The sequence below is a fragment of the Prunus mume genome, linkage group LG6 (genome assembly GCF_029339155.1).
Source record: "Prunus mume cultivar Tortuosa linkage group LG6, ASM2933915v1, whole genome shotgun sequence".
In the NCBI taxonomy this organism is placed as follows: domain Eukaryota; kingdom Viridiplantae; phylum Streptophyta; class Magnoliopsida; order Rosales; family Rosaceae; genus Prunus; species Prunus mume.
In genome coordinates, this window is record NC_142703.1 from 22,083,286 (window position 1) to 22,099,584 (window position 16,299).

Sequence of the window (16,299 nt, forward strand, 5' to 3'; positions counted from 1 at the left end):
AGTAAAATAAGAGAACATTGACTTTAATTTATGGTAAAGGCTTGCATATTGGCAATGTCCTAAAGACAAAATTTCGTCATTCTCAGTGCTTGAAGTTCAATTCAATGGATATCTATCTCCAAGGATTCAACTATCTACAAATCAAGGATTCAGCACCAGATTCTTGATCTATGACGAACTTAGATGTGCTTCTTCTCCAAAGAGAATGTAAGAAAAATATGAAGTTTTATTTGTTTGATGGAAAACAAGTTACTTTTTTATGGTTGGATATTGGGTATATATAATACTGTTTGCAGCTTCAAACACAACAGCTAGAAACCTGTTCTAATTTAAATTCAAACTGAAAACGATAATTAAACATGTTCTACTGTGCAAAAACAAAAAATAATTAAATTATTTTTTGGGCCCAACTCTCAGATAAAATCAGCTCGAGTACTTTTTGTTAGAAAACCCGCTTGAGTGCTTTGTGTTAGAAATAATCCGCCCAAGCACTTTTGCTAGAGAAAACCCGCTCGAGCATGTTTTGTTAAAGACTTTTGGGGTTAATCATTTCAGTTAAATATAGGAGCGAAATAGTAAATTTATATTAAAAGTAACCCGCTCAAACACTTTCTGTTACAGAAAACCCGCTCGAGCATGTTTTGTTAAAGACTTTTGCAAAATTGTGAACTTTCATTGTGGGACAAAAATAATTCATTTGCTTTCAAACTCCAACAAGTATCCTAATCAAGTCTTCGTTGATATATTGGCCTTTTGAGCTTTTGTTTTTTGTTTTGTTTTGAGAGATGCCTTTTGATCGTTCGATATTGTAGCAAACTGCCAAAACAATTATTGTAGCAAACTGCTTAAAATATCGGGAAAAGTGGGCTCAAGTTGGGGGCCATGTATTGGTTCAGAATATTTCACTAAAAAAAACATATATATAAGCTATGTAATTGATATCCATTCCATGTGTTGGTATACACTCTTGCTTACCCAATCCATATAAAAAACTGATAAGCGCCGTAATAAGTTAAATTTAATTCGAAAAGCTGAACTCAAAGAGTTATTGGATTCTGGGGAACTTGAGACAGATAGAGGACTTAATCAAGGTTGTAGTTTGAAATGAGCTGGAGCCACTCGTTGGGGATCTCACTTTGCCTCTATTACAAGTTTAATGAGTTTATTTAAAGAGACTAAAATACTTCTTCAGGAAATCAGTGAACATGGATCTAACCAACAATTTCGTGGTGATGCAGAGAGTAACTATATTGCTATGATGTCTTTTGAGTTTGTGTTTGCATTGTTTTTGATGGATAAAATTATGGGATTGACCAACTTTCTCTGTCAAGTGTTTCAGAAAAAAACTCAAGATATTGTAAGTGCTTTAAACTTTGTTGAAAACACAAAATCACAGTTCCAAGATATGAGGGCACATGGCTGGGATGATTTATTCATGAGTGTGGTATCCTTTTGTGAACAACATGGTATTGATGTTCCTGATATGAGTTCTCGTTATATGATGGGCACACGTCGTTCTTGTCAACAAAAAGATTTTATTACAGTTAAACATTACTATCGCATTGATGTATATAATGATGTGATAGATTGCATGTTGAGGGAGTTAAATGACAGATTTCCAGAGCAAACAGTTGAACTTCTTATTCTTAGCTCAGCATTGGATCCTCGTAATTCTTTCAAATCATTCAATATTAGGCATCTATGTAAACTTGCTGAGAAATTCTATCCTGCTGATTTCAATCCAAGTGACTTAAAAGGTTTGGAAATTGAGTTGAGGTATTTTCAAAATGATATGCATCGCCTTCCCTGCTTTAAGGACCTCACCACTCTTCCTCAATTATGTCAACAATTGGTGGAAACAACTTTGGCAGAAAACTACCATTTGCTTTACAGATTGATTCAGTTGGTGTTGACTCTTCCTGTTTCTACAGCAACAACGGAACGAGCTTTTTCATGTATGCAAATTATTAAGAATAGACTTCGAAGCACCATAACTGATGAATTCCTTGCTCATTGCATGATTCTCCACATTGAAAGAGAGTTTGCTAATAGTATCGATAATGAAGAGATAATTGAAGAATTTAAGATTTCTAAGCCTCGTAGGGTACAATTTTAGATTAAAATAGTTTAGTTTTTGTGTTGCATTGCATTTACTTCTTGTTTTTTTTGTTAAGCTTTTATTTATGTATAGATATGCATATTTGAGGGTAAGGCTCATTACGTCCCCCATGACTAGGTGTATCTTTTTATTTTTATCAATAAAATTCACTCATACCGTCGAGTTTTTAAGGTAAGTTTCGCCTATCTGACTTTTGAATCCTGGATCTGCCACTGTTCAGACGTACGGTCATCGAAGATTATTGATGGCAATACTTGCCACTGATTTATAAATACGGGAGCACACACTACTTTTCTATGAAAACAAATTGCATAGTTCAAAGCCCTCGGCCATTGATAAAAAATGAAAAAAAAAAAAATTGATAAAAAAAAAACATAAGCTGAGGTGTGAGGAAATAACAACATAGAACCCCCCGGATCAGGGTTGATTATCCCGCTACCTACTAGGGTTTTGATGGCTGCAGCAGTACATCTTTAACCAACTTCTCCAAATTCAGTAATGAAGAACCCCTCGGACCAGTAGCTTCCTCTGCCTTTCCCTTCCACTCCATGGCGTTCTTTCTCATCTCTTTCCCTTTCTCACCCGACATTAATTCTCTCACAAGCTTCTCCACTTCACTCCTCTTCACATTGCTATCAATCTCCAAGCCAACTCCCCATTGAGTGCAGGAGAACCAACAGTTCGTCTGCTGGTCCGCGAAAAACGGCCATATAACCATTGGCACTCCAGCACTCAAGCTCTCAATGGTGGAGTTCCAGCCACCGTGTGTCAAGAATCCTCCTATAGATGGGTGGTTCAGAACTTCCTCTTGTGGTGCCCAACTGACCAACAAACCTCTTTGTTTCGTTTCTTGGGCAAATTCCGATGGGAGAACAGCAGCGTCACCCTTCACAAGGTCAGGCCTAATTGTCCACAAAAAGGGCTTTTTGCTATTAGCAAGACCCCAAGCAAACTCAACAAGCTGCTGGGGTGTCATAACAGTAATGCTCCCAAAATTAACATAAACCACCGAGTCGGGTTCCTCGGAATCCAGCCATTGTAGGCACTCAGGCTCTTCTTTCCAGAGGCTGGAACCGATGGATGACGATATAGTGTTCTGGGGAACAATCTTGTTCACAAGCAAGTGATTGGGGCCAATGGTGTAAATTGGAGGAAACATTGAAGAAAGAGCCTCCAACACTTCATATTCCAATGTGTCGTAAGTGTTTAAGATGATAGCAGAAGCTTTGGAAGCTCTTTCTACCTCCCCCATGGCGCAGCTTAGCATCATGTCTTCTGGATCTGTGGTACGTACAAAGCTTGGGAGATCTCTCAGACGAATATCCTTCATTCCTGGAATCCAGTCTATCGTGGTGTCCAAATACCCGTTTGTTAGAGAAGCCTCATCTGAAAAAGCATACATAGAATTTGTCATAGCTGCTCACCATTTCTATATCCCAAATTAAATAACAAAGATATAAGAATTCTTTCTTACGGGCTTAATATTTGTACATATTGTAACCATATCACATAATTCGTTACCGACGTGGGCTTCAGAGCATCACATAATTTGTTAGATGAGAACCATAACACTCAGTAAAAGCAATATATATATATATATAGTTCTTCTCTCATCTGGATCCGTACGTTATTATCGGGAAGACACCATTATAAACAAGGAGGAAAACAGAGAAAAGTAGTGGAAAACACATAGCGTCTGCACGGTAATAACGTCTAGACCTCCTCATAAGGGAGAGTTATTTGGTACTCCAATACTCATCATTCACTATAATTCCTATCTCTTTTAAAGTTTTCAATCTCATTTTCATAAGGCTTTTGTGAATGAAAATTGCATGGATAAATGAGATGAAAAATAATTAAAAAATAAAGGAGGGTGAACAAAGAATATAATAGTTTGCCAGTCCGTTAATTTAATTGCTTTTCATATAACAACCAATACAAATAATAATATCACAAAATTTCAATTTTACTGTATGCGTGCCCTTTATTTTTCATGAAACATAACATGTACCTCTGAGTGGTGTAAGACCTTTGTCAATAAGTTGGCGATACTGCGTGGAGCCCATCAAGCTACATGCACTTGTAGTCCAGAACAGCGTCACCGGAATTCCAAGATCTTCACCGGCTTTGATGGCGAATGACATGATACTATCGGAGACAATACAGGTCACCGGTGGTAGGGCCTTGTCTAGACTAAGGTTAGCAAGCAGGTTGCGAAATGGTCCTAAGCAAGTCTTTCTTGTGGATTCACAAAGAGACGGGATGTCTTGCGTAGCGTCAGCGTCCGTAGGGGGCAGACCATCGGGGATGGCTTCGAAACAGAAGTCCTGGGAGACGTGGAGGGCAGAGGGGCCTCGGGATTTGAGCAAGCGTTTGTGGTTGTACTCACTGTTGACAAAGGTTATGTGAAAGCCTCTGTGATGTAGGAGCTTTGCTAACTTCATCATTGGGCTTATGTGACCTTGAGCTGGGAATGGGAGACACACAGCATGAGGCCTCTTGCTAACTTCTACTCCAACGCCATCCATTTCTATTTCTTTCTCTCTTTTCTATCTTAATTCTTAGCTCTTAGGGTGCTGCGTGTGTGAGTTAAAGAACTGCGAGAGATATATACTTTATAGAAAATCTAGATCTACATTACATCTGTTCTCTTGGCAGTATACATAATAGTCAAGATATTTTTGCCACCGTGATCTAGTTTTAACTTCTTTTGGTAAATTTGTTGTTCCCATCTAAATTATTGGATTGGACTGATCAATGGCCCTGAGTTCCAAGAGATATCGAGGAAATCTCATGCCTTCATTTTCAAAGATATCACATCCACATATATATCTCTCACACACGAGACACACTACTGACCAAAAAAAAAAAAAAATTCGTACACTCTTTTAATATAGGGTGCTTATTTTTCCACTCTTTTATCCACTAACACTCCGTTTAATATTTTTAAAAATACTTTTTACTATAACATACAAGTGAGTGTAAGTGGACAAAAAAGGTGTGTGGAAATATACAATTTCCAACAAAAGGAAATGTAAATGGACAAGAGTGGAGTGGGAAAATTAGCTCCCTTAATATATTGGGCACAAAAATTGCCAACAAAAAAGATGATGTGATGTGGTAAAAAATTGGAGTATTGATTGAATGGTTTCTACTCTGATAATGGAATTCAAATTTCCCTTTCCAACTTTTGTCTGTCTCTCACATTAGATTTTATGTTACAATCTCCGTCTGCTTTTATGTTACATCAAATTTACTAATCGTAATTAGTTACCATGTCCATGGAAACTGCAAAGCGGTTTGCTAAGTATAAAGTTTGTTGCCATTAGTTAGCAAGGACGAAGACATTTAATATTTTTACTAGTGGTAAAAAATGAAAAGAAAATCATACCATTGGTTGCTGCAGCTCATAGTGTTTGTTTCTATCTTGGCAGTTTTGGCAGCAACTTTTTGCCAAACCAGCCTTCCTGTAGCACTTGTTCTTTCAATTTCAATTGTATTTCAAGGTTTCTAGTTTACAAACATGGGGTTTTTGCTTTGGGTTCCTAGGTTTGTTCCAAAGGGTTGTGTTGTCCATTATGTTTTTCAAGGTTGCTAGTTTACGACATGGGGTTTTTGCAGTTGAACACTTTTATTGTACCTACTATGCAAATGAAATGTAGTTATTAGTTTCCAATAATTGGTATGAACAACTATTATATTGTTCATGCTCTGCAATTGAGTTGATTTCTATGACATAATATAAACAGTGTACTTCTATGATATAGTGTTAATAGATATTAACAAAGCATACTCTATATTTTGCTCTATATATAACTGTGCACTTGAAGTTTATGATATATATAATGTGATTTTTACTAGAAAGATAGTTCTATGACATAGTATTAACAGTGTATTTTTATTTTCTTGTAGAGATATTTCCTTTTGCATTTGCTATTGTTTCTGGTTAAACTGTGGACAATTGGAAGTGATTTTTGCAAAGGATATCAGATGTTTTGCTGGGCTATTTTGGGTTTTAGAGTTTTTTTGTATGGAATGGTATTAACAATGTTTTTCTATGAAATGATACTAACATTGTACTTCTATGACATGATATTAACAATGTATTTTTATGACAAGATATTAACAAATGTACTTCTATGATGTTGTATTAACAATCTACTTCGGGCTTGATGGGCTTGTTTTTGTGGTCAAATCTAGGTTGGGCTTGCTGGGCTTATTTTAGGATTTTTTTTTTTAGTTTTTTGTATTGGACTTGTTTTAAGTTAATCAATGACAGAGGTGTAATGTATAGGAACTTCAACACTCATTTTTAGGTAGTAAATAGTTTTTGGGTATGTTTCTAAAGTATATTCCTTATAGGGGGTTTTATTAATTTATTTATTTATAATTTCAGGTCCTATTTTGGGTAAATCAGTAATTATAGGAAATAAAGAAATTAAAATTTTAGTAAATTAATATAGAGAAATACTGACGTGTAGAGTTAATAGAGTTAACAGTACTTCGCCCCCACTCATGTATTTGTGGTTCTGCAGATAACCGCATATAATGAACTTGAAATTGTGATAGAAAGGCAGTAGATTGCATTCATAATTCATGCCTAATGGTCCTCGGTTATAAGGACGAATACAAATACAAATAACCATATAGGATTAGTATAAATATGGAAACATAGTAACCGCAGAGGGTTAATCCAAATAATACGGAGGAGTCCATCGGCAACCCACAAGGTGTACATCCATTCATAGCATACATGGCCTAAGAAAGTTTGGCATTTTGGCAAAAAAAAAAACCTTTAAAAAAATCAAATATAAATCTCAGTGCACCAAATTACAATTGCAAATACAACCTTTTAACACTCACAAGTTGAAAATACAAGTAGAGACTACAAACACACAATAAACTAAAAAACTGAAATACAAATTACGTAAATAAGAGCTAATCTACTACCATGTTGTTACCAAGATAGTCAAGCAAGCACCAAATTTAGCCAAAACAGAGGGCCTTGAGTGGATGGACAAGAAGTAGAGGTGGGGAGGGGAGAGGAAGGAAGGAGAGGAGAGGGATGGATGCCACCGACCCCAAGGAGGGCGGCAGCTAAAACTTTTCTCTGTTAGGGTTTTTCTTTAAATTTGTATTTTTCTTTTTGGCTCTTTGTTTAAAATTTGAAATTCAAAATAAAAGAATTATATGAATTTCAAAAATAAATTGTATGAAATAATTATTTCAGTCAATTGAGTCCAACAGACTGAAGGCCCATTATTTGATTATTTAAATAAAGCCAGTTAATCCAAAGTCCACTCCATAGGCCAAACTCTAATTATTAACACTACTACAAAATAACCCTTGCGCGACCAAATTTTGTGCGAAGAAAAATTATTCGTCTCTCAAAGTCACTTTGCGCGACGAAACTAAAAAATTCGTTGCTAAAAACCTTGCGCAACCAACTTTTGTGCGACAACAATACGTCGTCGCGCAAAGTCTTGCGCGACCAAATTTTGTGTGACGAAAAACAATTAGTCGCTCAAAGCTACTTTTTGGGACGAAAATCAATTCGTCGGGCAAAGTCCTTATAAAATAAATAAAATAAAAAAATTATTTTTTAAAATCTTTATTAGAAAAATATATTATTGTTGTTTGGATTGGGTTTTTGTTAGAAAATATATTTTTTAAATTGACGATCGAATTAGTTCATTGTATTCATATAGGATCAAAGAGTGTAGCTATAAAAAAACATCAAAATCGGAGTTAAAATAACCGTTAAATCGTGATTTTTCATTTATAACCGTCGAAAAGTTATGTCCCATTACTTGATCTTTGAATGTTTATTTTTTCCGATTTTTGGCATATATGATCTCGAAGTATGAACAAACAAGTTTGACGGTTGGATCATTCAAACTAGTTTCGTAGAATGCGTATGCCATCAAAACAATATATTCACTAACAATTAAGAGTTTATTTATACTTTCGTTAAATATAACATAAGATTTTGTGGTATCCACTAGTGTAAATATTCTAACTTGAAGATCAAATTCAGTCAATGTATTCATATAGGGTAAAGGAGTATAGCGGTAAAAAATCATCAAAATCGGAGTTAAAATAACCGTTAAATCATTATTTTTCATTTATAACCGTCGAAAAGTTATGTCCCATTACTTGATCTTTGAATGTTTATTTTTTCCGATTTTTGGCATATATGATCTCGAAGTATAAACAAACAAGTTTGATGGTTGGATCATTCAAACTGGTTTCGTAGAATGCGTATGCCATCAAAACAATATATTCACTAACAATTAAGAGTTTATTTATACTTTTGTTAAATATAACATAAGATTTTGTGGTATCCACTAGTGTAAATATTCTAAATTGAAGATCAAATTCAGTCAATGTATTCATATAGGGTAAAGGAGTATAGCGGTAAAAAATCATCAAAATCGGAGTTAAAATAACAGTTAAATCATGATTTTTCATTTATAACCGTCGAAATTTTTGTCTCGTTACTTGATCTCTGAATGTTTATTTTTTCGATTTTTGGCGTATATGATCTAAAGGTATAAACAAACAAGTTTGACGGTTGGATCGTTCAAACTAGTTTCGAAGAATGCGTATGCCATCAAAACAATATATTCACTAACAATTAAGAGTTTATTTATACTTTTGTTAAATATAACATAAGATTTTGTGGTATCCACTAGTGTAAATATTCTAAATTGAAGATCAAATTCAGTCATTGTATTCATATAGGGTAAAGGAGTGTAGCTGTAAAAAATCATCAAAATCGGAGTTAAAATAACCGTTAAATCATGATTTTTCATTTATAACCGTCGAAAAGTTTTGTCCAGTTATTTGATCTCTGAATGTTTATTTTTTCCGATTTTCGGCGTATACAATCTGAAAGTATAAACAAAAAATTTTGACGATTGGATCATTCAAACTAGTTTCATAGAATGCGTATGCCATCAAAACAATATATTCACTAACAATTAAGAGTTTATTTATACTTTTGTTAAATATAACATAAGATTTTGTGGTATCCACTAGTGTAAATATTTTAAATTGACGATCGAATTAGTTCATTGTATTCATATAAGGTCAAGGAGTGTAGCTGTAAAAAATCATCAAAATCGGAGTTAAAATAACCGTTAAATCGTGATTTTTCATTTAGAACCGTTGAAATTTTTTGTCAGTTACTGGGTCTCCGAATGTTTGTTTTTTGCGATTTATGAGGTATACGATCTTGAAGTATATACAAACAAGTCTGACGGTTGGATCGTTGAATGGTGTGTGTGTATATATATATATATACTTATTAAGTATCTTTAAATTTATTTATTTTGTACGTATAACACTTAAGAAATTTATGTATATACATTTATTAAGTAGCTTTAACCTTATTTATATTTTAAATCGTAAAAAAAAAAAATTTATTTTTTATTATTCATAACAATTATTTTTATAAATATCGTGCTACGAATCAATTTTTCGTCTCTCAAAAGTTTGCGCGACCAACAATTCGTCACGTAAAACTCGAAAAATTTGGGCAGGTAACAAAAATGGGACACGAGATTTTAAAAAAATAAATAAATTTTAGACTTTGCGCGACCAATATTTTGTGTCGCTCAAAACTTTGCGCAACCAATATATATTTTTCGTCGGGCAAAAATTGGTGGGTACCAAAAATGGGACGCGGAATTTTTATATAATTTTTAGACTTTGCGCGACCAATATGTATTTTTCGTCGCAAAAAATTTCAAAATTTGGGCGGTACCAAAAATGGGACGCGGGATTTTTATTTTTTATTTACTTTGCGCAACCAATATACTAATATTCGTCGCACAATTTTGCGCGACTAATATTCCAATATTCGTTGCGCAAAACTTTGCGCGATCAATTTTTTTCGTCGTGCAAAACTTTGCGTGACCAATACTTCAATTTTTTTCGTCGCGCAAAACTTTGTGCGACCAACATCTTTCGTCGCGCAAAGTGATACCGTTTTTAAAATGAAAATAACTCCACCATTTTCTCATTGTCTTCCTCTACTCTTACCTCACCTCTCTCTTTCCCTCTCCCCAAATCCCACCGTTTCTCTCACACTCACTCCTCTCACTTAATCTCTCATCATCTCTCTCTTCACTATCTCTCACTCTCACTCACTCTCTCATCTCTCTTTTCACTATCTCTCACTCTCACTCACTCTCTCATCTCTCTATCACTATCTTCAATAATTCTCTCACACTCACTTCTCTCTCTCATTCTCACTCACTCTCAATCTTGCCAAAAGGTAGATTCTCTCCAAATTTTAAATTTTTTTTCATTAATATGTGTTTTTGGAGTTAGTTTTGAGTTTGTGTGGGATTTGAGGTTGAGTAAAGGGGAAGGGATTGGAGTTTGGGTTGGATTTGTTGTATAACAATTTTAGGGGAGATTATCCCTTTTTTTATTTATTGTACTTTGTTAATTTATGTGTACATTTTGAATATTATATATATATATTTATTGGATAATTTGATCACTATTTTTCATATATAATTTGATTTTGAATATGTTAATTTAAATTAAAGTAAAGAAAAAATCATACAATTAAATTAAATTTAAAAAGTAAAAAATTGAAATAATTAATATAATTAAATTAATATTAAAGAAATACTAAAACAAAAAGTCAAAAACCAAAATATTTCTTTGCGCGACGAATGAAAAAGCTTCGTCGCGCAAAGTCTTTCTTCACGATCTTTGAGCGACGGAATCTGCGCGATGAAGTTTCTATCGCGTTAAAATTTGTGCGACTACAATATACTTTGCGCGACGAAATTCTTTTCGTCGAGCAAAGTGTAAAATGTAGTAGTGTAAGTAAATGGTCCTATCTCTTATAACTTTTCTATATGTAATTCAAATATAAAATTAATAAGAGTAATGGACTTGTAACTCTAGTGGTTAAAAGCATTTTAATTCTCTCTCCTCAATATTGCTTGTATAAAAAAAAAAAATTAATTAATTTAATTAATTTATAATAGATATTTAAATAATCATTTTATTTTAAGAAAAAGTTCGCATTTAGAATTTCTTCTATTTTCTTCATTTCAAGAAACCTCGTTTTTGAAAAACATTTGTTATGCTTAATCAAAAGTCATAAAAACTTATAATATTTATAAATAAATAAAAAATTATGATTTCCCTTTAACCAAAGATTTACTTATTTATCAACTTCGTATAGTTGTACCAATAAAAAAAAGCAGCTAGCAATGCATATACACTTGAATGATGGAGGATTTAAAGTAGAAGTTAATAGTGTATAGGATAACGTTCTACAAATCAGACCACACATCCGAACAAGAATTAACCAGATCAATGATCCAAATTCAGTATACTAAAAGAGTATTTCCCTATATATGCACACATATACGTATACGTTAAGAAAAATCTAGAAGGGGTAACTAATATTAGGTGTTTCTTGACGAGTGAGTAAACAAGTTAGTAAAGTCAAACTTGGGTATCTCCCAGCTAAAATTGAACCTAATAGACTAAATCTCAAACCGATAAACTCGTAAACACTGTTAGTGCTGCAAGTAGAAAGAGAAGTCATCAGTTACCTGTAAATTGTTGATCTCAATTAATATGTCTGGTCACTTCCTATATTAGTCAACTCAAAATCAGATGCATTCATTTCAATTCCATCTAGTTTTTCTGTCTGTTGGATATTGGGTATATATAATACTGTTTGCACCCCTTCACACACAAAAGTTAGAAGGCACCCCTTCAAACACAGCAGTTAGTAACCTGTTATAATTTAAATTCAAACTAAAAGGATAATTAAACATGTTCTACTGTGGAAAAACAAAAAAATAATTCTATTATTTTTCAAGCCTAACTCTCAGATGCTTGAGTTCTGTTTGTCAGAGACAACGCTCGAGTGTTTATGTCCGTGATAACCCGCTCGAGCTCCCATGATATTATTACTGATGTTCTTTAGAAGGTTGTAACCTTTAAGGGGTGTTGTGAAATTATTGCAAGTGCACAATCTGCACAAGTAATATAGAGATAAGTGAAGTATCGTTCCAACGAAAACTGTCATTTCCTTTTAAGTACGAATCAAGATTAATTCAAAAGTTTATTTGAAAAATTCATTAATGAAAACAAATATGAAAAACAACAATTTAATTAACGGTGGAAAATCAAGTTGATGAGACACTAGAGCATCCGATTTCACCATAATCAATTCCACTTAATTCTTATTTATAGCCAAATAACCCTAATTACTACCATGTTGACAGTTGGTGTCTTCTAATTCATTTGATATCCTCTCGCGGGCTCAACCAAAAGTATTCTTGATTAACAACCCATTCTCTCTCGAGCAATGGATTTAGAAACTCTAGAACCCATTACGTTCTATGAGAACCTGCAAGAAAACTGCATAAGTCATTTTAGTCCCTCTTGGGCACTCATTCAAGACAAATGGTGGACCCAAATTTTTTTATAGGGGTAGGCTCAATTTTTATTTTATTTTTAGAGGAGATATATTATAAGTCTTTTTCTCTTGAAACAATAATGTAAATAAAATTTTATAAATCAAACAAAGCCACATTACGAGCAAATATAACACAAAGAAGTACAAAATATAATGAAATACCCAATCAAACACATTGTCCAACTTCAAAAAAATATGTTCGATTCCAAAAAAAAATTAAAGAGCTTACCTAATGAAGTGGAACCTTTCTCTCTTTGAGTGTATCAAAATCTTTGATTATTGAATCTGAAGCAATATCCACAAAAAGCTCTTTCTCAATCTAGATAAAGAGGTAATCTGCGAGATACTCATCCTCCATTTTGTTGTGAAGTGCAGTCCTAAAATGTTTCATAGCTGAAAATGCTCGTTTTGTAGTCCCCATAGAAACTAGAAGAGTTACCACTAATTAACCAAATCAACCTATCAATCAAATAATATGCCTTTTCTATGTTCGTTAATTAATATTTGACATAATTATGAAAGAGTAGACATATTTTGAAAGATATCAAGATCATGTTGGTGTACTTCAAACTCAAAAAGTTCGAGATGGCACCTCAATAAACGTAATTTTTTAATAGTGAAATCTTGAGGATAAAATTTCTCTACAAGCTTGCAAATATCATCAATCTTAAATCATTTAAAACCATTGCTAGGGTCCAAATCAGAGCTGAGAATAAGAAGTTTCATTGTTCCTTCTCTAAATCTGTTGTTTAATTCTTCCCATTGATAATTTATTGTATCATTGAATAAATTAACCCAGTAATGATGTTCAATTATAATATCGTCACGTTGTTGACAAGAACGAAGTTTACCAACTTTATTAGGAGCATTCATATATGGCATATCGATAAAATATAATGATTCCACTTCCTCAAAGAAAGTATCCCAACCCTCCAATCTTAATTTTTGAAGAGCATCTTCTGTACTATGAACTAAATTCATAGTAGTCAGAATATCTCGAGATTTATTATGCAATGCTCAACAAAGGCTATTAGTAAGTCCCATATTTTTTTTTTAGCAAATTCAAGATGAACATGAACTCGTAAGATGTCATTGCTTTGAACGTACCAATTGCTTCCGCTCATATAGAATTAATGGCTCCATCCTTAATTAAGGTCTCAACAATTGTATAAGATGCATTAAACATATTTAATAAATCTAAACAAGAATCATAATGAGAGGCCCAACGAGTAGCTCTAGGCTGATGCAAGGTACCAATCTGATTAAGCCCTCCACCTATCTCACATTCACCAGTGTCCATATGTGCAATATCAATTACTTAGGTAGATTGTAACTCACCATGGCACTTGGGAGAAGCAGTAATAAGATTAATAATGGAATTCAGTATTGAAAAGAATAGCCAACTAGGAGCCACATCTTTTAATGCTGCAACTAATGCTAATTGTAGCCTGTGAGCAAAACAATGCACATAATATGCATATGGGCAATCTCTAAGAAATAATATTTGTAGTCCATTCCATGCACCTCGCATGTTACTAGCACCATCATATCATTGATCTCACATTTTATGAATTTGGAAATCATAATTTATAAGAACCTGAGATAACTGTTTTTTAAGTGTCAACGAACTAGTATCTTCAACCCTCACATTCTCAAAAAAGCGTTCTCTTACAAAACCTTCCTTATCAACAAATCTTAAAATGAATGGCCATTTGCTCTCTATTAGATGCATCTTTTGTTTCATCAACAAAAATACAATAAGTTAATACCCCAACTTCATCACTAATTTTGTTTCTCACTTTGTCAGCAAGAATACGTAAAACTTGCTTTTGAATCGATAGTGCGGTTTATTTAGCATTTCTCGGGGCATTCTCTAAAACAACTTCAGCAACTTTATCATTTCATTGTGCTGTATATTTTATCAATTCAATGAAATTGCCATGATTCATTGAGTCTATGGATTCATCATGACCTCTAAAAGCACATGCTTGAAATGTAAGCAATCGAACACTCTCAATTGTTGCCTTAAGTCATAGCCAGTTCTTCAAAATTTGATCTTTCGGTTGTTTATGAATAACTTTCTCAATATTCTCAGATGATTTCATTAAGTCTTGAGCACATCTAACACAATTATTATGTGGTGAAGATGGACCTCCAACATGAAGCAAAAATGCACAATTCTTTCCATCATTAACTCTTTTCCAATTACTGAACCAATCAGTAATTAGTGCAGACCCACTAGCTGAATTTTTTTCAAAGACAAAGCATGGTAAAACAATATGCCTTATCTATTGAAGGAGAATACTCTAACCATGAAAATTGTGAAAGCCAATAATATTGAAAATGACGTCTTTGTTGCCGGAACAAAGTCCTTGGATATTCAAAAAATTTAGGTTGATAAGGCCCCAACTTGATATGAGACCTTCTAATCTCATCACGTTGATTGATTGGGTGTTCACAAATTGGCATGTGTTTTCTTAGATCTCATTCCAAAGAAGCAATAACAAACTCTTTAAGTTCAACTTCTTGAGATTCGAGTTCAATAAGTTCCTCAGGAATTGAAGTATCAACATTAGATGCAAAAGGTGTATCCTTGTTATCATTACCACTTTTTTTGAAGAATGAATAAATAGCTTTTCCTCTCTTTACCGGTCTATTATCATCATGCGACATGATATCCTAACAAGAAATACAAGACACCAAAAATTATATATGCTAATTAATAATTTAAGTTGCAAAAATAAAACATATATCAACAATCTCCAGAAGTTTTCACTCAAACCCTAAATGAATTTTGCCAATAGATTGTTAGGAACAATAAGTAAATGATTTATATGCTTAAGATCAATATATTAATGCAATGAACAATATTTATATAAAACAAAAAATAATAATACAAACTGCATTAATGAACTAATACAGTACAATAAGAGGACATTAACTTTAATTTATGTAGAGGCGTGCATATTGGCAATGTCCTAAAGACATAATTTCACCCATTTTCAGTGCTTGAAGTTCAATTCAATGGATGTCTATTTGTGCAAATAATCTCGTGGGAGAATATTCACTTCTAGATCCTTCAACCTTCGATCTTCCTTATCTCTCTTCCTCAATTCATGGAAAAAAGATTGGAGTAAATAGACCACACCCGGGGGGTGCTGGCCAAAGGCCCTTCGATGCCTAAGTTAGTTCGAGTGTTTGTAGGAAAATAATAGCTAAGCAAATGGTACGAAATTTATGTATAGTGTGAACAGGGCGGCCGGAGCCATGTGTGGTGGCTGGAGCCGTGTGGAGAACATATGGAGAGTGGAGAGTGGAGAGTGGAGAGGGAAAGAGAGCTTCGGGTATTTTTCTCGGGTAGTAGGAGTAGGTTTAGATGTACCTTGAATGATGAATGAAGTCGTCTATTTATAGGAGCCTCGGGGCTAGGGTTTCGTAGAGAATATGACGAGTTTATTCTCTACCCAAATTCGTAGGGATCGAGTCGGACTTGATTAAATCTCTTTATTGAAGATAATATCTGATTTAGTAATATTATCTTCTCTTTATTAGGATAATATCTGAATTAACGATATTATCTTCTCTTTATTAGGATAATATCTAAATTAATGCTATTATCTTATTAAATAAAGATAATATCATATTAATTAATTGGCTAGATAAACTGGTTCAATTAATTAATTTAAGAGATAATCTTCTTTTCCATGTGGCGTGCTGT

General features: G+C 33.6%; 1 protein-coding gene across 1 annotated transcript; it reads right to left on the reverse strand.

Moving 5' to 3' along the window:
* Positions 1–2,498: 2,498 nt before the first annotated feature.
* LOC148916459 (7-deoxyloganetin glucosyltransferase-like) lies at positions 2,499–4,717 on the reverse strand. The gene is made up of 2 exons (XM_089054851.1): positions 4,131–4,717; positions 2,499–3,505 (listed from the first exon to the last, which is right to left on the reverse strand). The coding sequence occupies exons 1-2, from the start codon at positions 4,645–4,647 to the stop codon at positions 2,562–2,564; spliced, it is 1,461 nt and encodes a 486-aa protein (XP_088910977.1). The 5' UTR covers positions 4,648–4,717; the 3' UTR covers positions 2,499–2,561.
* Positions 4,718–16,299: the final 11,582 nt, after the last annotated feature.

Coding starts and splice junctions, on each gene's coding strand:
- LOC148916459 (XM_089054851.1), bottom strand. CDS start 4,647: ATGGATGGCGTTGGAGTAGAAGTTAGCAAGAGGCCTCATGCTGTGTGT. Junction 3,506..4,130: donor AGGTCTTACACCACTCAGAG/GTACATGTTATG, acceptor ATGCTTTTTCAG/ATGAGGCTTCTCTAACAAAC.